This window comes from Magallana gigas, chromosome 8 (assembly GCF_963853765.1).
Source record: "Magallana gigas chromosome 8, xbMagGiga1.1, whole genome shotgun sequence".
Lineage (NCBI taxonomy): Eukaryota > Metazoa > Mollusca > Bivalvia > Ostreida > Ostreidae > Magallana > Magallana gigas.
In genome coordinates this window covers 20,260,644-20,281,082 of record NC_088860.1, presented here as the reverse complement: position 1 = coordinate 20,281,082, position 20,439 = coordinate 20,260,644, and the positions used below count along the sequence as shown (strand labels likewise).

At 32.6% G+C, this 20,439-nt stretch overlaps 2 protein-coding genes across 4 annotated transcripts in view; one reads left to right on the top strand and one right to left on the bottom strand.

The window, feature by feature from the left end:
• LOC105346649 (F-box/LRR-repeat protein fbxl-1) overlaps positions 1-7,341 on the bottom strand; it is a 22,438-nt gene extending 15,097 nt beyond the window's left edge. The window contains exon 1 of one of the 3 annotated variants that reach the window (XM_034474284.2): positions 6,938-7,341. In XM_034474284.2, the coding sequence (XP_034330175.2) occupies positions 6,938-7,015 (78 nt within the window). In that variant the 5' untranslated portion in view covers positions 7,016-7,341. Of the gene's footprint in view, positions 1-702; positions 992-4,483; positions 5,042-6,937 lie in introns of those variants that run through there. The other 2 variants (XM_034474285.2, XM_011455322.4) reach the window with 2 other exon arrangements.
• Positions 1,175-20,439, top strand: LOC105328083 (zinc transporter ZIP13). Its single transcript, XM_034474286.2, has 9 exons — positions 1,175-1,556; positions 8,959-9,063; positions 10,586-10,698; positions 11,496-11,738; positions 13,040-13,129; positions 14,882-14,995; positions 16,065-16,134; positions 16,448-16,547; positions 17,078-20,439. The coding sequence occupies exons 1-9, from the start codon at positions 1,271-1,273 to the stop codon at positions 17,148-17,150; spliced, it is 1,194 nt and encodes a 397-aa protein (XP_034330177.2). The 5' UTR covers positions 1,175-1,270; the 3' UTR covers positions 17,151-20,439.

Below are 20,439 nucleotides of genomic sequence, written 5' to 3'. Positions count from 1 at the left end.
TTTTTTTGGTTTCATTATACACCAGCCGGTTTATTTATCTGTTTTGTCTTGAAAACACCATGCACAATAGCTGGATTAACCATATGATATCAAAAGATGTTTAACATTATCAAAATGGTTTTATCATTAACACTAAATCCTCTGGTATTTGAAGCGCTTTTGACCTCAACAAAGATTAAGTACCTAAAAAGCTTTATCAATTTAAAAAGCCATTATCTTATCCCACCTTTGCTAATCTGTTTGTATTACATATATAAACAATAACAGGAATTCTCATTATAAAAACAACTGAAGATAATCTAATTGTATTGAACAGGGCTGCCTAAGAAAGTTTCGGCAATGAAATTCTTTACTACTGATGGAGAGAAAAATGAGAAAGGGGGAATTACATGGACATATACGGAACAATGACAACAAAATTGTTTTCAAGTTACTACAACAACATTAAGAACCAATATATATATATGAATAATATGCCAAAAAAAAAAATTATATAAATTTTCATAACTTATTTTTAAAACTACAACAACAAAACTAAAAGAAAATTAACTTTTAAAAAATGCTTAAAGTTTTTGTTTATTTTTTAAAAAATCCAAATGAACTATTTCCAGGAGAAATGAAGCTACTGAGGAACTGATAAATTCATGCTAGGAGAAAAATAATTAACCTATGAAGGGTTATTAAACTACGGTTTATACCCACCGGGTAAATATACCAATAATCTGATTTATTAGTGGCAGTTGCAATCTGAGTCGCATCCTGAGCAACATCGAATATATCCATTGCATAAAAATTAAGGCAGAAAAACTGTTTAATAGTTTCATCTACCAATACTTTCGTCACTCATCATAAAAACTTTCGACACCTTGCTTAAATATAGAAGAGCGCTCGCCAACTGTGTATTCAGTTGTACACACGTTTGATCTCTGACTCCGCTCAAGATAGAGCACCGATTGATAAATATTACATCCACTTTTCCCGCGAGCTGTCGAGTGACGTCAAAGTGAAATTCGAAACTACGAACTATCAGATAATTTATGGTAAAGATAAGGTCAGGAATGATATGGAAGATGAATTTTATATAGATTTACCCATGCCAATCATATCTTTAAACGTTTTCCAATTGTTTTTTTCATGTCGGAATAGTGAATACGAAACTGCGAAACGAGGTTTGACTTTTTAAAGGTGAAGGCTGAATGCAGACAACACGTAAACAATGTAGGCTACCTATAATCATTTGGACTCTTGGCCTTGTAATCTTGCGTACACGATGGCTATATATCAGCTGCCGTTGACAGTCATCTTTATCACTGAACTAGTGATACCGCTAGCAGATGGAGAAATACATAGAACGACTTTAAAAACTGGTGCACCTAATCGTTTCTCACAAGACGTGGCAAGTGAAACTCGATCCGCGATGTCGGATCCTGCGGCTGAGAGAACGTTTTATGAAGTGTTGTTCTTTTCTCTTGGCGGCGCTGTACTCGTTGGCCTTAGTGGTGTATTTCCACTTCTTGTCATACCGATAGAAGCTGGTCCTGCATTGAAACATGGGGGTAAGTGTTGGAAGACATCTCGTATCATCTCGAATTATCTCTGCTGAAGTAGCTGCAATTTAGCTAATAGTTGCCTCATATTGCTACCCACATTGAATAAATTGTCTCCAACTGTACGATTTATCCTTCTTGTATCAGGAAATGTCCAAATCCTCATACTTTTTACAATTTATACATTTATTTGTTAGAGTCCACATACAAATGTTGCAAAAACTAATTATATTAAATTCAATTTGGGAACCCTTGAACTCTTATTATTTTAGTAAATGAAGAAGGGTGGTTTACCTTGTCCCTGCAAAATTGCAAACTGACAAAAATGTCTTAAAACCAACTTTGTACTAATTTCAATTATGTCCAATATTTGGAATATATAATACATTGTACTCATAGTAAGTTGGATTTTAATTTCATTTTATTCAGGTTAATATATCACAGAATGTCATGATTACATATATGAAATATTACAGATAGAAAAAAGAGAGTATTTAAATGAGCATATAGGGAAATGGAAAAGAATATGAATGACATAATGTTCTAAAGTTTATACTACATTGTGTAATTTTACTTATGTAAAGGAAAAACATTGTATGTCCATGTTGGTATGATATTAATTCATAAGCAGGTTGAATTTTTTTTCTTCAGAAATAAAGATTTTAGATTTGGAAGCCTTTCATTTATTAATCATGGTTATTTCTTGGTACTTTACACTTCAGATAGATTGTGCATTCATGCATTGTTGTATTTGGCTTTAGGATATTCCTGGTTTGATGGTTTTTGGGGTTGTATATACATGTACATATAAACTTATTCAGTATTATGTAACATAGGTAGCAACACTTCTTGTATCCACAAAAATAATACCTATTATTTCATATGATGATTTATTGGCCCCAAGACATAAATGGTAACAGACCACGGAATGGTGTATATCAAGATATATATATCTCATTGACAAGTTTAAAAATAAAATCAGGTGTTATTTTTATAACTGTTAGTGAACAGCAGGTGTTTGAATTGTAAATTCATTTATGATAATTCATATAAAAATTACTGCACATTCAGGCTAATTGGTATTTTCAGTTGAGACTATAAAAAAATATTTAAAAGTTCAGACTAGGTAGGTTATCCTTAAATAAAAATGTTACATATGGCATGGGTTGTTTTTATTTAAATATTTTTTAGGGTACTCCATTTCTCTGGATAGGTAGTGTTTATCAATTCAGGTTTAAGAAATGGATTATGGATACAGTTCACATAAAAGAAAATCCGGTTTGCTGTCACAATATAGTCACATTGACAGCTATTCGCTTGTTGTCTCAGGAATTGAACTTACAAGTTTCCAGAGAGTTACAAGGTTACTTGAGAACTTACTTTGTTGAAAATTATAGTATAGGCATCATGCAAAGGTTGGTGCAGATACTCTATCTGTTTACTTAGTTTAAAAATTCAAATTATTACATCTTTCAATGTTTTATAGTACACATATTACTGTATTATTTGATATTTTGCATGTTTTAAAATAACATCTATGTTTTAAGACAAACATATGAAACTAGGCTTTTCTTTCTTTTTTTTTCCTGAGATGTTGATAAAAAATTTAGTCACAAATCACCAAAATTTAGGGATAAAGCGTCAATGGCTTGAGTGTTTAAAATATACATGTAGTAACGGTGCTGCGTGTAGACAATAAGATTTACCGTACATTAATACTGGCTAATGGTGTTATTTCTTCCATCTATTATTGTTTAAAAACAAAACAAGTCCAAAACATATTATATGTACCTGTAATTTACATATAAACAGATATCGAGGTGATGTCTCAGATTTAGATTGTAAATCCGACACATCAGCTTGCAATTGATATCAGAAATTTGTTAATAAAAACATTTTTAGATTGCTGTTTATGACCATGCATTACTGTTCAATTTTTAAAAATTTTCAAATTAGATTTTTAAATGTGGTGTACATTTATGGTCAGTAATATCTCAGGGGTAATTACTGAATGTTTGATTATATACATGTGTTTCATTTTCATCTCATTGAACAGTAGGTAACATGAGTGAAGTTGAATACCATGTGAAAAATATTTTTATTACCTTATCCTTATGGATTTTCTATCCAACATGCAATTTTTTGATGTTTACTTTATTTAATTTATAGCTTTGTTGCACTTTATGCATTATAATTTGGATAAAACAAAATGATTAATTAAACAAAGTTGTATGATATGAAAATGTTTCATAGATCTGAATTGTAAATGCCAATAGAAATTACATGTCATTGTTTTGATGTTATATTAACTCAAGTCTTCAGTTTTTGATTACCAGGTAATGATCATCACAAACATTCAAAAATCTCTCTCTCTCTGTCTCCCTCTCTCTCGTCTGTTTCTTTTCTTTCTCTCTCTTTTAAAAACTCACTCAATTAGTGTAGGCTTGAATGAACTTCCTTGTATAAAACATCAATTGTTTTCAAGGACAAAGACATACAGCTATTGACGTATGGTCATATAGTAAATAGCCCTACCTTTCTCGAGCAATATCCTTAAGCAAATTAACCAACCAAATTTGATATTTCATCTTCCTCCATGTTTTATCTATTGTTGCTCTTAAAATACAATTTTTGATAAGAAAGTACTGCAACCACTATCAAATTACATTCAAATAACTATGACAAGAGATTCAGATGATGTCCTTATCAGTTCTTTTTATGTACCAGTGTATTTTGAATTCAGATGAAGTAAATCTTACTCAGTAGTTCTAGAACTGACTCAGCTGTTTTGAAATACTTTGTGATTGACAGTCTAGTGTCATTAGTAATCGTTCCCTGTGATTTACTGCTAACTTTTATTATAGGACACAGTTTTTATACCTCACATAAAATCATAAAGATGTTTCGAATCATTTAATTATGATTGCAAAACTTACCGACGTATAGGGAGACTTAAAATCACGGAAACTTTCCTGAACTTTCAATGATGTCATGTTGCAATGGAAATGAACACTACTCGCTAATTAGATTATCCAATATACCCATGTATATCCAAAGGAAGACTCTTCGCAGCTGCTAATGAAAAGTTATCACCACGGAAACTCGATCTCAAACCTCTGTCATTATCAGTTTTCAAAAAACTCAGAATTGCATGTTTTATAACTGAAATGCCAGTCTTAAAAAATGATAATTCTTCCTTTCACTGACAAGTCGACTCTGTAAATTGCATAAACCAGCTTGTCTCAATATCCCGGCAACAAATTTTTGTCTTCATCTCCAAGCATGAGCTGTATTCTTTATTGGAAAACGTCAAGGCTAAAGATGCGATGTGGCTTTTTAGTGATGTGGGTTTTGAACCCATGAATTAACCTGATTTTGCTAAGGCCCTCTCCCATGAGGTTCGAAAAAGACTCATGATATGCTACAAAAAGGACAATACATCTTCCCCAACAAATCTAATACACCTCCCCCAGCCAAATTTTTTCATGTGTTTGTGTGTATATGATATCGGTATACATTTTTCGTCTTTTAAGATGAATCCTTAGTTGACTTTATGTCCTAAACAATTAATGTTGACGAAGGGGGGTGTTTTGTTTACTGCATGTTGGAAGCTGCTGAACTCCGTCAGTGGAAGATGTTCACTGTGGTACAATATCTGATTGGTGATGCGCTGTCTTGTATGTACATACACGCTGACAGGCATGTGTTATCATTTATACAGTCAAATTGAGTGGGATGACTCAAAAAGCATCCTCAATGTCTGATGCAAGATAAATTAGATCTTACTTAAATTTAATGCTCTCTGTAAAGATTTTCAAGTATTCAAGTGCGATACTTGCTGAAAAACTTTTAAAAGAATGCAGCAAAATCAATACATTTTTCTCAGAAGTGATATGTCAGTTTATACATATTTTTATTTTGCAGTAATCTTAAAAAAAATATTTGATGATCAGAGAATTAAACTTGTATTAAAGGACAGTTTTGAATCAAATGTTAATATGTTAATGCTTTGATCATTATTAACCCCCCCCCCCCCTTTCCCCTTTCCTCTCCTTCCACTACCGGTATTTTCAACAATATGAATGATTGATGATATGATTGTTTGAATTGCCCAAATATGTTTCTTAATTAGCTTTCTTGAAAAACAAACTAGATCATAAGGCTTACCAACTTACACCAGGGTTGCACAAATGCTGCTATGAAGAGAGGAATACAACACCCCCCCTTCCCCCCAAAAAAATAATGCATAAGAGATGAGTGCAGTTGTCATGGTTAGTAAAGTTTAAATTGAATGAAAACCTAGAGTAGTATCTCTGTTGATAATGATGCAAAAAATGTTATCTTTGATGCAGTTGAGAGACAAAAAAATCTAACATCACTGTCTGGTATGTAAGATTTATACAGTTTCTATGAAATCAACAAAGTTGAATTTTATCACATCAAGTATTTGATTTATTTCTATCATATCTCCAAATACATGTAAATATATTGACTCATACAGTACTAATGATTCTAATCAGATAATATACCAGTAGCTCCCAAATTTAAGGACCTTTGTGAAACCATATAAATGCAGGGTGTCGAGAAAGAATTTGATAAGAGCTTGGGCTGGATTTAATCAGAATTGAATGATATTAAATCATAGAGTATTTATGAGAAAAACCATGCATGTGTACAATTCAGTTATATTCAGATCATCTCTCTCTCTCTCTCATTCTCTCTCTTGTTCTCTCTCTCTTTCTTTTGCATCTGTATGAGAACTATGTAACAGTAAACCACAGTAATGGAATTGTTTGATGATTGCGATTGGTCAACGTGAAAGAATTGTCAATAGGCTTTTATTTTACTGTTAGTGGGTTGAATTGTTAAGTACTGTTATGATGTGAAATAAGTATAAATTATTCAACTCGGATCTCAAGTGGAAAGTTTCCACTTCCATCAAATTCCTTTTGTGTGAAATATTACTATAGCCTAAGCTAGCTGAAAAGATTATGTCAGCCTGCTTTCGTTTAAATCGTGAATTATTTTGATGCAATCTCCCAGCATGTTGTTTATATCAATACACATGCATTCTGTATTCATGTCGAAGAATGCACACCCCCTCACCATTTAGCCAGTATTATATTTCTATTGACAAATATTTGATACACAGCATATTTAGAGAAAACAAATAACATGTGATCCTATTTACAAGTATATCTTCTAGTACTGTACACAATGATTTTTTTTCTGGAAGACCCACACCCTCCCAGAAGGATTGTATTAGCCCTAAACACCGTAAATTAGACAGTCATTAGTGCTGCTTTTTGACCTGTTCCCAAGTTTTTTCCCCCCTCCCTTCAAAGCTCTATAAATAGTACAATAGTAAAGAGGGGTTCCCCCCGACTTACCGACAGAGTCGCCTCGTGATGAGGCGAGTGGTGGTGGTGATGGTGAGGGTCCTCCTCTGTTGCCATGGTGAGGTGCATCTTGATATCAGGTCCCCTTTGGCCCTCGTGAGATTCCTCCAGTGAATTAATTGTTCACCTTCATTGATAGATTTTTTCTATAGTTACACCCTGTAGATAAAAGGAGCACACCTAATTTGGTGCAGTAGTGTAACAGGATCCCTCGATCAGCTGATTCTTGTCTACAGTGAGTTCTTCTAGCTGCGAGTTCCACACCAGGTTATTATACGGCTCCCTCTCTCTTCTCTCTCTCTCTTTTCCCTCTCCTCTCTTGTCTTTGTTCTTCGTCTTCTTTTCTGTCTCTTTTCTCTGTTCTTATCGGAGGCCTGGTTAGTATCTGCAACAATGATAAAACAGTTTTCACAATATTATTCTATGTTTGTATGTGTTTTATCTCTCAGCGGAATATTAAATATTAATGGCACTCTTCTTACTGGGCTTTTTTAGTGAGCCCCAACCTTCACAACTGAAATGGGCCTTTTGAGAGCGCTCAGAGTCTGGAACTATAGATAATGGGCCTAGCGTGGAATCCACCAGTAATTAAATGAAGAGCAAATTAATGATTCATTTGTTTGGGGGGATAAATGGTTCTAATTCTTTTCACTGATGAGAATCTATGGAGTTTGGGGGATTCGAAAAAAAAAAGGGAAAAACTAGAGACCAACTTGTTATTGAAGACTCTCAATGCCCATCAGTGTAATTTGATTTTGCCGAGAGAGAATTTATGGATGTCTAACTAGAAAAGCTAGAGTATAGCATAAAGATGCATAACATAACCAAAGTAAAGTGGTTTGGTTTACAACATTTCTCTGTTGTTCACAAAGCATACTGTTAATCATTAATAAACTAATATTTCACTACGAGGGCAGCAAATTGATGTTTGTAGAGGCCCTCTTCAAATTTCAGAAAAACATTTCTCTTTCTATTCTTTTTTAAGAGAGGTTTAGGGGTATTGTTCATGTTTTAAATTGACCATTTTTATTTTTTATAGAGGAAGAACAATGGTCTATTGGGAAATTCATTGTCTCATCTTATTTCTTGTCAAGATAAATAAGTAATCATCATAAAATAATCCAGTTGTACGAAAAATTTGATCATTTATTTTTTAAAATTTTTTTCTGAAATGGAAGAGGGGAGGGGGCGTGGCGTGTAGATGGAGGTCTAGACTGTCCCCCGTTTTCCACCCGTCTGTCTATCTGCACAAAATTTCAGGTTTTATCATTTTCACAAAACCAATATAAACCAAAGTTGATCAAATATAATAAAATCAAATTACATGTGTATATAGGACATGTATGATCAAATGCAGAGTTTTATAACTAGGCATTCTACTGGTTAAGGACAGAGAGTTACCGGTAATTGTTTGACCTGCACTGTACTTGCACTGTGCCAAGCATGTGGCCTATAGGTGTAATGTTACATATAGGTAGACTGATATTACAGGGGGGTTAGCTGTATATTGGTTTAGTGATACACGATTCTATCAATAAGATTACAGGTATCATTCTTACACAACTATACAAACATATATAAGTATTATAGGCGGTAACAGGCCGTATTTATCTTCACAGATATCTTTGTATCTTTGTATCTTTGGCTACATATTTTCCTTGATTCCTGGAGATAAAATAATCATCAAATGCAAGGATTTTAATTGAACAAAAAAAAAATTTACTTGTGCAATACTTTTTATACATACTTCATATTTTTAATAAATGCAACTCAAGTGGTTTGTGTGTGTGTGTATGAGGTCATGAGTTCAAGTCCAAATCATGATAGACTTTGTTAAATCGATATACATGCACATATAGTACAGTGATTGGAAATAAAAGTTAAAATAATGGCATATTCTTTGTTGAGTTTAACTTGTTATAGCATAATTGTTCAAATGCTGGTATAAAGGGATTATATGTTTTTTATATTGTTAAATTGCTCAGATTTTGAAACATTTTGTTCTATTTCAGCTGCTGCAAACAAGCTAAAGTTGCTGTTAAGTTTTGCTGTTGGAGGTCTCCTAGGAGATGTGTTTTTACATCTACTGCCCGAAGCATGGGCCACTGTGGATAAAGGTGAGTTTGCTTGACCCTTGGCCTATTCTAATACATCTCATCCACCTCCCAGATTTTTTTTCTTTTTCATTGAAATGGAAGAAGTTCTCACTGCTTAAGAATTAAAATTGCAACTGGGATATAATGGAAATACTTTAATTTAAATTTTTTTACTGGCCTTAATGATTGTTTTGCATTAATTTAATCAATGTTAAATCTCGATCCGTAAAGCAGATTCCAATTCAATAAAGAAATGCATAATATGATCATATTTACCACATGTTTATGGTCAAATATAAAAAATTTAAAAAAAGGACAAAATTTTGTACCTTACAGAAAGTAATTTACTTCAATATCTGTAGATTTACCTAATGCTAATCTACAGGTAACTCGTTATATTTACCACTACATTTCACTGAAAAATGCAAAGTAAAATTTAATGCGCAGATGTGAACCAACAATTCATTCATGTCAATAGTTATACAGATGTATCAAAGAGAAGATACGTAGTTTACATAGTTAACAGATGCAGAAAAATAGTAATGTTTCATTGATTATTGATAATTTAAATTGATTCGATAAGCTCAAATTAATAACCATGCACCAGGGGCTGTTAATAGAACAGCCATAATTCATTTGGGATCCAAAATAATATTTTAGGTTATAATAATTAAGTTTTTATACAACATTCTGTACAATATATTAGATTTAAATTTTGCATGGTCATTTGTTCTCGAAATAGTCATGCAGTTAGCTAGACACTGGGAAATTGCGTGGCATTTTTGATGAGTTTGCAGACCCATTTAGTATAAACTAAACATGTTTCTGAAATTGATAATTAAAGTTATGCAACATTTTCCCAAAAGACTGATGAATTTCTAAATGAATTTCCTTTTGTACATTTCGAGAAGATCAGATATATGTGTTTGCGAAATAATTTGTGTAGAGAAATAGAAATGAAAAAAAATGTAACGTACCTTTAGTATTGAGAAAAAGGCTTATCCTTTCTGAATATGGGCTAGCATTTTGCCACTTTAATGAAATCAATGGCATTTGTTTATGGAGAAAAGCAAACATCTGGGGATGACAAAGGTGGTCTCTTTGTTGATGCATTGATCAATGTTTTCATTGTCTGAGAAACATAATGAGAGCTAGAGGTGGAGGGAGGCGAGACAGAATATCCTCTTTCACAAATTTTATTGACCTTGAAATAATTGTTAATGGCCAATATGTATATCCCAATGGTTTTAGCAACTGCATGAACATAGAGGTTGAATGCTGCTACATACATGTATAGTTTTAACTTCTATAGTTTGTCACTGTCAGGATAGCTTTTCCGAGCATTCACAATGTCTAAAGGTTTTCTGATAATACACGTACATAGAAAAAAATATTTTCAGGTAAAATTGCAGGTATACTTTTCTATAAGAAATAAAGAGGAGGGGGTAGGCAACGCTTTGAATGATAATCTTTGGGCAATCTTTGGATAATCTTTAGACCAGAAATTTTTTAATGTTCCCTTAATTTTTCTCTTCAAAAATAGATGGTCAGCATAACCACAGTGGACACACGACGATTGGACTGTGGGTGTTAGCGGGGATACTTTCATTTCTCATCATTGAGAAGATTTTTGCAAAGGAAGGAGAATTTGAGCATGTACGTATTCATACATTCATAAATAAGTGAATTCGAATGGTTAATATTTCCATTCTTGTATACAAATGTGCATAAAACATAAAGCGGAAAATAATTTTAAAGGGAGTGTTTGTGTGGCGTATTGATTTTTAAAATGCTTAGGAGCAAGGAGACAATGTCAAAATCAACCAATTATTTGAAAAAGTGAGAATTAGAATATAATTAATTGATAGGGCTCTGAATAATTCACATTAGTTGCTAGCATTGCATAACATTTCCACAGGATAGGGTTGTAGTGGAACTCGTAATAATAGTTAAGACACAAGGAAATGTTATTTCTAAGCACGTTATGAAATATTTCAGATATCTTGTAGTTAAACCAACTAATTTTTATGTCTTTTTGGCATTTACTATATTATGGGTAAATTTACAGGATTTGAATGAAAAATTGAATTATGATACAATCTTTCGTCAAATACCCACGGGTGATCGCATCTTTTACTAAGTAAAAGTGGGTATCCGACGATGACAATCTTTTAGCTTTGAAGAATTGACTTATAGCTAGAGTACATGTGTTTTATCTGTCATTGTTGTACATATTATAGAGTTGTTTTTTTTAAGTTTGAGGGAGGGTTGAAGGAGGGGTTGGGGAAGAGATTTTGAATAATTATTACTATTAATTCTGTCATTTATAAACAGAGTTACCAATGCACATTACTTATAGTGCATTTGTGCAAATTGATTATGATTTCCTCTGTGCCATCAAACCAAAAATACCAGAATAAATGAGTGACCTATTTTAATTCTGTTCACTTTAGATGCATGACGACTGTGATTCCAGTAACGAAGAAGAAGAAGAGCAAGACCACAGCCAGAGCAAGAAGATAACTACAGATTTACCCAAAATAAACGGTTGTGATTTAAAACAAAGGACTAATGCATCAGATAGTGGCAAAAAAAATCGCAACAAAAAACAAAACTCTCAAGTTCAATCATCGCAAAAAGTTGCATCATCCACGCAGTGCACAGATTCCACGGAAGACAAGACGTCGAATATCAAGGTATATTGCGATAGCTGCAGCATTTTCTGATTCCATGCCAGTTAGAATTGATGAAGTGCTCTATGCATGGAATGTTATCATGTGTCGGCCATATGTTTTGACATGTTTTAATTCTTGTGTAGGTATATAAAAACAAAACAACTTGCGCACACTGCAAGAATTATTAAGTTTTTTTGCTGGTTTCATTATTTTTTGTTTCACCCAAATCTGTTTTAAACATCAAGTGCTATTTCATATTTTTTGCATGTACAATGTAAGTTGTAACAGGTGGGTTGTCAGCAAGATTGTAAATTTTTGCTGATACAGGATAAGTTGCTCAATGCTTAATACTAAGCTATGAATTTTAGGGATTAAAGGATGGAGGGGTAGGTTTAGATTATTATGTCCCCACTCTGTGGGCGCCGTATAGTGATCAGTCTGTTCGTCCGTACTTTCTTCCGTCTGCCCATCCGAGATCTCTTGTCCGCAGCATATTTTCTCTCCCCTTAGCTCAATCTTGCTCATACTTCACCCTCAGTGTGCCTTTGGGTAAAGGGTGTGCAGTGACCTTGAACCATGTTTTAGGTCTAAGGTGAAGGTCATAGTAGAATTTTTTTTTACAAATCTTGTCTGGAGCATATCTCCTCTTTCTTTGGCCCAATCTGGCTTATACTTCCTTTATAGAGGGCCTATGGTCAAAGGATACACAGTGACATAAAATGAAGTTTGTATGTCAAATTAAGGGTCAAGGTCATATCAGACCATACACAAATTCTTTTTTTAGAGTATACATACTCTCCACTTAGCCTTCTTTGTCTCATACTTTACATAAACAGAGCAGTTGAGAAAATATTGTGCAGTGACCTTGATCCAAGTTTCAAGGTCAAATGTGAAGTTCATAGCATAAATATATGAAAAATCCTTGTCAGAAGCATATCTTCTCTCTTCTTTTGGTCCAATCTGGCTCATCTTCACCATCAGGGTACCTTTGATAAAAGAGTGTGCAGAGCACAAAATATTTTAAGAAGCATATATATGTGTACCAGTAGTATCAATGTTTTTGGGTTACATTTTATTACATGTCAATTATAATCATCAATACTGAATGCATGTACATATTATAAGTGCTTGCAAAACATATATACAAAAACATGTAGATGTACTGCACACCAAAATGCTACAAACCTTTTCTGAGTTGAGGAAATTGTTTGAGATGTTCAAGTTTTTCTACCAAATGACTATTAGGGTAACACTATGTATGTTATATAAATTAAGACAAAATAAAGATCAGCTTCTAAGCTTCTTTTGTGTCCTTGCCCTAGGTCAGTGGATACCTGAACCTGTTGGCTAATGTCATCGACAACTTTACCCATGGGCTGGCGGTGGGGGGCAGCTTTCTGGTCAGCAACAAGGTACAGTATATTAAACCAACCAGTGAAATTAACTCTTATACAAGCAATAAAGACAACATTTAGTTTGCTACCTAGGTTAGAGCTCATTCTCTCATTTCTCATTTCTCCTTTCTTTCCAACTGTAGGTAAGACTTTCATTGAGGGATGGGAGATTATAATGAAATGTAATTACTTGGTCAAACACTTCCTGTTTGTGGGATATGCTTTAATTTGTATTGAGGCTAGTATGAATCCTTACCATTAGGGATGAGGGACGGCCACTGCAGTAGAGAGATCAGCCATCAAATATCATTTATTCCACAGAGAATACTTTTAAACAAGCATAGTGTACTAGCTAAGACTTAAAGCCTTTTCGAAGGACACAAATTACATCAATCAGTCGATCTCTATGATGAGTATGCCACATGCACAGGAATTTTAAAGATGGATTACTTATCTTTTAGCAATAGATGCAGCATCTCTTGAATTTTGAAGCATCTCTCCATTAATACCATCATATTTACAAAGATGTACTTGTATCTTTAAAAAAAAATATGGCTTCTTCATCCTCCCACACACATTTGGCAACCTTAGCTGCATGACAATTTCATATACTAGTATTTGATGTGTTGGCAACTAGTGCTCATAGATAAGCTAGTTTAATAAAGATGTACACCAATATAAGGTCATAGTTTGAATATATCAAAACAGATCAGATATATTAAGAATAACAGCAGGGGAATAAATTAGAGGAGATGTGAAGATTAAAAAGGATGCTTTTTGGGAGGAAAGTTTAAACAATTCATTGGGGGTATAGGCAAGTAGCAGTCAGTATATAAATACAGGGGCAATAACGGGCTGTTGAGGCCATTGATTAACTTTCACAGAACAGATGGTAAACACTTGGAAGAACTTGTATTTTACGTAGGTCTGTAATTGAATACAATTAGGTTATGCTCAGATTTAATTAGTTCCTGGCAGAGGAAGGATTGTAACAAGCTCATGAAAGTAATTAACAAGGAAGCAGTCTTCAAAGTGTGGCCTCTCCAAAGCATTCTTTTAGATGTGTACAGGTAATTAGTCAGATGAAGGAAAAGTAAGATATTGTGTGTGTGTATGTTGATTATTAATTGTTTTCCAGCCTCTGTGTTGTTATGAATATCAAATCTCAAACATTTAAGCTCTGCAGTCACGAAGGAGATGAGCAGAATGATAAATGATGATAAAAGGCAGCCAGCAGATATTCTCTGTTTTTAAAAATTGGTTGTTGATGTTGTTGATAATAATGATTGTGATGATGATGATAAAATTAGAAGAAGTGATGATGGTGACAATAGCTAAAATGATGATAATGATGACTTTAGCTAAAAAAAAAAAAGAAAAAAAAGATGATGATGATGATGATGGCGACGACGACGATGATGATGAAACACATTTACATTAAAATGTGTCAGATTTTGTATGACAAAAGATGATTACTCACTCGTATAATGTAAACTTGACCAAACTTTTAGTCATATGCATACCATACATGCATGGTTAAATTTTCCTTTTATTTAGCAGAGTTTAAAAAGAAGAAAAGCTTGCATGTTTGAATTTGTATATTTTATATGTAAGATGCTTATAAGTCTTTGCTTGGTCAAGTTCCCCTATATTTCAAGTGTTTTGTATCAAGATCGAATGAAATTACTAAAACCAATACATAATTTATTTCATATTGATCATGGACATCTGAATCTGTTAATTTATTCATAGACAATGTTATATTTTCAGGTTGGTTTTATAACCACACTGGCCATCCTTCTACATGAGATTCCCCATGAGGTCGGAGATTTTGCTATACTGCTGCGGTCAGGTTTCGACAGGTGGAAAGCTGCGAAGGCTCAGGTTTGATTTATAACCACACAGATTAATATTGTATTGAATTCCCAAAAATCAATGGGGCTTCTGGCTTTTGTTTCCGATTTTTTGTGATATTGTAATTATTTTGTAATTTATATCAAATAATGGTAACATATGTATCTGAAAATGATAGAATGGAAAAGATAGTCTTCTTCTTTAAAAAAATTATTAGATGAGGTGATTTGAATTAAAACAAGCAAAATTTAGATACAACTTCTGATACTAGGGTTTCATTACTAGTTTATACTTATGGGCATGAATTTATTTAAGTCAGTTTTACCCAGTAAGGATATACAACGTGGCCAACGATCTTATCAATACAATATGTTATTCAAAATAGCACTTTTGAATTTAAGTACCGGTAAACTTCAAATTTCACAGATCATCTTTTGGATCAACTCAACAACGAAATCCACAAAAATTGGTACTCGATCAACATCATGTACACATGCATGTATTGCATGATGAAACCACAGGAAATGCAAATTGTACCACTGTGTGCAATAGAAATGGCAGTAATTCTAGATTTGTCACCTTAAATTTAACAATATCCATGGATAGACTCTGCTTCAATCCATTAAATTCAATAAATATTTAATGGTCTAGCCAGATGAATTGTGTTAATTTAAACCAGTATACAAAGTGGAAGCTTGACATTTTTTTTTCTGTTAGATATATAGTGTTATATACAGCTTCCGCTATGAACATCAATAATCATAAAAGAAGGACTATCTGTACAACCCAAACATCTGGTTCTTCGTTTCATATATCTTATTATTGATCTGTTCATAAATCAACTGTGAGTGAAAAAAGCAAAATGCATCACATACGGTATTCCCCCCCCCCCCCCCCTTTCCTTTTTTACTCCTTCTTTAAATACGATGAGCAATTAATCTTGGTTTGCTGGGTCACCAAAGAAGGAGAGAAATGGTGTTAAATTAGTCTGGCAGAAATCAATACTGCAGAACAGAGAGAGATGTCAGACAGATCGCTGGCGGTAATTTTGCCTGATATATACTAAATTACCGTTATATATATTTTGTTTTTGTTTTAGATGATGACAGCATCTGGAGGAATTTTGGGAGTTATTGCAGCATTAACTGCCGAGTCAGCAGAATCTGCTGGTAAAATACAAAATTCAACTTTTTTTGCTGTAGAATTGAGAAACTCGCACAATTACTAGCAGTTTAGCCAAAACAAAATGTACTATTTTTTTTAATTCCCTTAATTGTTATGAAGAAAAGTTTAACACAAAATTTGGTTATTTTAATCTTTTATTTATGGTAATTATAGAAAAAATAATAAAGCACTTATTATCTTTATTATCTAATGATGAAGCTTGTAGGGAGAGGATTTTTCATTAACTTAAATGAAAAATTTTGTTTCCTTTCTTATATAATAATTTTTATTAATAACAATACATGTAATATTTTACAGGAGAAAACACAGCCTGGATTCTTCCTTTCACTTCCGGAGGATTTATTTACATCGCCTTGGTTACAGTTGTTCCAGATCTTCTGGACGAAAAACATGCGTTGTAAATATAATATCTCTTTTGTTTATTATTTATTTTATTTTTTCATTCATCCATCAGTAATAACTTCTATTTCTCAACTATTTGGAGATGCTCCTACTTTTGTCGTGTTCTATGATTTTGTTTTGATTGTCATAATCAAAATACATTGTAATGGAATCCACTGAATGTCTTTATCTAGATGTAAAAATTAATGATATACTGTATACTGGGAACTATTTGCCCATGTTTTATTTTCGGCCCTTTCTCCCTTGTTGTCAGCAGGCGAATTTAAGACTTTGTGAATTACAATTTCTCAAATTATCTCTCTTTAAACACAATTGTGTCTGGGCAAATTTAAGTCGAGACAAAACTGTTTAAAAGTAAAGGAGAGCAAAAATTACACTGGGCAAATATAATCCTGTATACAATACTATTAATTCACCTGAATTATCTTGTTTTTGAATAAAAAAAAATTTTCTTTTTCTTTGTATATGAATTTGGAGAATTTTTTTTTAATTTCGTATGCACAATTCTGTTTTATTTTTCTACAGGGAGTCATTGAAGCAGATTGTGTGTCTGTGTGGTGGGGTGGCGGCCATGTTGTTAGTGAGCCTCATTCACTGATCTCGGACTTCTACCACTGTCACATTGAACTCTCCTTGCCACTGTCAAAGAGCTCAGGAAAAAAGGGTCCAGTCTGCATTTTGAAACACAGTTGTATTACCTGTAATCTTTCCAGAAAGATTTCATATCAAGGGTTCTCTGTTTTTGAATTTGCATTTTAGGGAATGTATGTGTACATGTTTATAAGGATCTAAAGGTTTGTCTTTTATTAATTTTTTTTCTGAAATATTGAACATTTTTTTTCTTTTCCTGTACATTGCAAAACGATATTTTTGCTAATGAATAAGATATTTTTTGATAAACGATCAAATATATTTACCAGTTTTCATGGTACCTGACATGTTTAGCATGTTACATTTATGATAATGGTGCAGGTATGTCTTTTGTGTCAATTTTTGCCAAAATTTTTGTGATACCTGTGAATGTGATTAGCAACATTCAGATATCTTTATAGGTCATTGTCGAGTTGAGTATTATATGCCAGTATATTTTTATATAATGTACATTTTGGAAGTTTTAGCCTTACTTCAAAGAAGAAGGGTGTGTGTTTTTGAAGCTGCTTGTCTCAATAAGTCCATACTTTGGGAACATGCAAGGGTGCAATTCTGAGAAGCAATTCGATATAAGCATTTCACTATTGCATCATGGTCAAAAGAAGGTTAATTATTACATTTTGGCAATGACGACCTCAAATCCATGCCTTTCAGAGATTGCGGGTCATTGATTTAAGTATGTAGATTCATTAAAACTTTTAAGGGTTACATTTCTGTAGAAATTTTATTTTAGATTTGAAAATCCTTAGATATTAACATTTTGCACATACCTGAGTGAATCTTATTCAAACATACAGGGTTTTGTTCTCTCATATCATCTAGAAAAGCATTAAATGTCTCATTTAACATATGGTCTATGATGAGTGAATAAATGTTTTGGGAGTTGTCTACAAATTCTATGTAACTTTCGAGAGGAGAGTGCAGAAAATAAAACCAAGGACGGTTAACCCACCTCATCTCGATGATGTGTACATTTCAATTGAGTGCAATATATTTTACAAGGTTTTTTTTTTTATCTACACATTTTTCCCCATCTTTTTCAAAAGGAATGGGAACAGGCAATTTGGATTGGTATTACATTGTATTAGAAATCATGTACATGTATATATAGAATGTATATGTTTGCATACTTTATATTGGGTTATTTTGCCACCAGGATTTTTTGGTATGTTTCAATTTAAAAAATTTAAACAGATTAGAATGCTGGTGATGTATAAGATAGTAGATAGTAAATCAGAAAAAAATGCATTGCTTATGTTTAACGCTTTTACTGCCGTGCAGTTTAATGCAGAATTTTAGTGAATATGTCGATGTGTACGTAATTCAACTTAAGTACATGTACATTGTACCGGTATCTATAGAGCATTTAAAAAAAAATTCATGACCAATTCTTTTTATTTGTAATATTTATTTAATAATTTTCTTTATTTTTATCTTTTTTTTTTTTGGAAAGTCTGGCTAAACATTTGCCTGTTTAAACAATTTAAATGACTTTTATGTATTGATCTTATACTTTCAAAACATCTTTTAGGCTTCTAAGCTCTTTTTCCCCATAATAATATGATATGCATTAAAAATTTAAATAAATTAGTTTTATCTCATAGGATGGAGGTCCATGTAGAAAAAATTAGAATAGTGTGTGAATAAATTCAAATTTAAATCATAGACAAGTGTATTAAAATTTTACATGTAATCATTTGAATCCATATTTTAATCAGTCTGGTATATAGACTTACCCCCGGTTCTTATAATCTACAATCTGAAAATATGAAATCCATTTTAAAGTAAATGTATTGTAGCTCATGTATTTATGATTTATATAATGCAATTTTAGCAATCTGAATTCATAGATTTTTTTTTATCAACAATGAACATTTAAAAAGGTTTACAATTAATGTCAAAATATTTTTATAATATCCAAGAGAAAAAAGTACCGGTATTATAATACCAATGCTGCATGTATTTCTTTTCTAAATTTAAGGAGTGATATTTTTCTGGAAAGGTTGTGCTAACATAGTTTTTATTTTGCTTTACAGGTATCTTAACCATTTCATGTTTGTACTCGTCAAATTTGACCGGCAAGCCATTTCCACTTTTTAAAAGCATTAAGTTGAATACTGTTTACAGGGTTATTTTTGCCCTGTCTTATTTTCGCTCTTTTCTCTTCACTTGCAAACAGTTTTGCCCCATCATGAATTTGCCCCGACAGAGTTAATTGTGTTGAAAGAGAGATAATTCGAGCCATTGCAATATACCCAGTCTTTAAGTCGCTCCTTGACAACAAGGGCGAAAATAAAATGGGGACAAATATTTCTTTGTATACAAGCAGTACATGTACCATAAATAAATGATCAAATTTAATAGAATGCCCAGAACCTTGACATCTATAAAGATGTTATAAAAGATTTAAATTAATTACTGAAATAATTTGATTGGAACACAAAATAATTTTGAATTGTGATATCCATAATCTGATACAACAAGGTTTGCTATATCCAATAGATTTTATGATTTTAAAAGTTTTCCTGACCCCCCCCCCCCCCCCAAAAGTAGTTTTCCTGCCCCCCCCCCCCCCCCCCCCCCCCAATAAAAATGCTATGTTCTTTGATTAGCTGTGTCTGTGCTCATACAAATTTTTTTTGGTAATATACATGTACTGTTTGGTTTTCCTTTTGAAAATTTTAATATAAACTGAAGCATTTTACATTAAAAAATTTTCATTGATGATCAAATTCATCTAACACTACTGAAGATTGTACATATAATCCTCTGCCAATTGTAAAATGATTTCATCATTTGGACTTTTTTTGTGACAACAATTGATATGTATATATATCTATATATGTAACAATTTTTCCAAAGACATGTTAACATTTGGACCCTTTGTGCCAAAAGTCAAATACATGTAACCATGCATACAAATTTATAGAAAGTGGTTTCATAATTTTGAATAAAAAATAGAATATTCTAACAATTTCGAAATTTTACTCTCCTATGGTGTGGTTAATTTCCTATTTCAGCCTTAGAATTATTTCCCCCCAAATTTTATTGGTTTAACTCAATTGATTTGTTGTAGCAGATTTTTTTTCGCTTGTGATGTTTAAACTAAAAAGGTTTATATAATTTTGTTGATTGTTGACAATTACTGTTAGAATCACTTGCCGTGGTAAAGCCTAGCTATTGATATTGTTTTGTTGATATACAATAATAATAAAAAAAAAAAGAAATTCACTTTT

What these genes read in the sequence shown, in the direction of transcription:
- LOC105328083 (XM_034474286.2), top strand. Translation starts at nt 1,271, where the DNA reads ATGGCTATATATCAGCTGCCGTTGACAGTCATCTTTATCACTGAACTA. An exon ending in ATGGGCCACTGTGGATAAAG is followed by an intron (nt 9,064 to 10,585) that starts GTGAGTTTGCTT and finishes CTTCAAAAATAG; the next exon opens with ATGGTCAGCATAACCACAGT. An exon ending in CTGGACGAAAAACATGCGTT is followed by an intron (nt 16,548 to 17,077) that starts GTAAATATAATA and finishes ATTTTTCTACAG; the next exon opens with GGAGTCATTGAAGCAGATTG.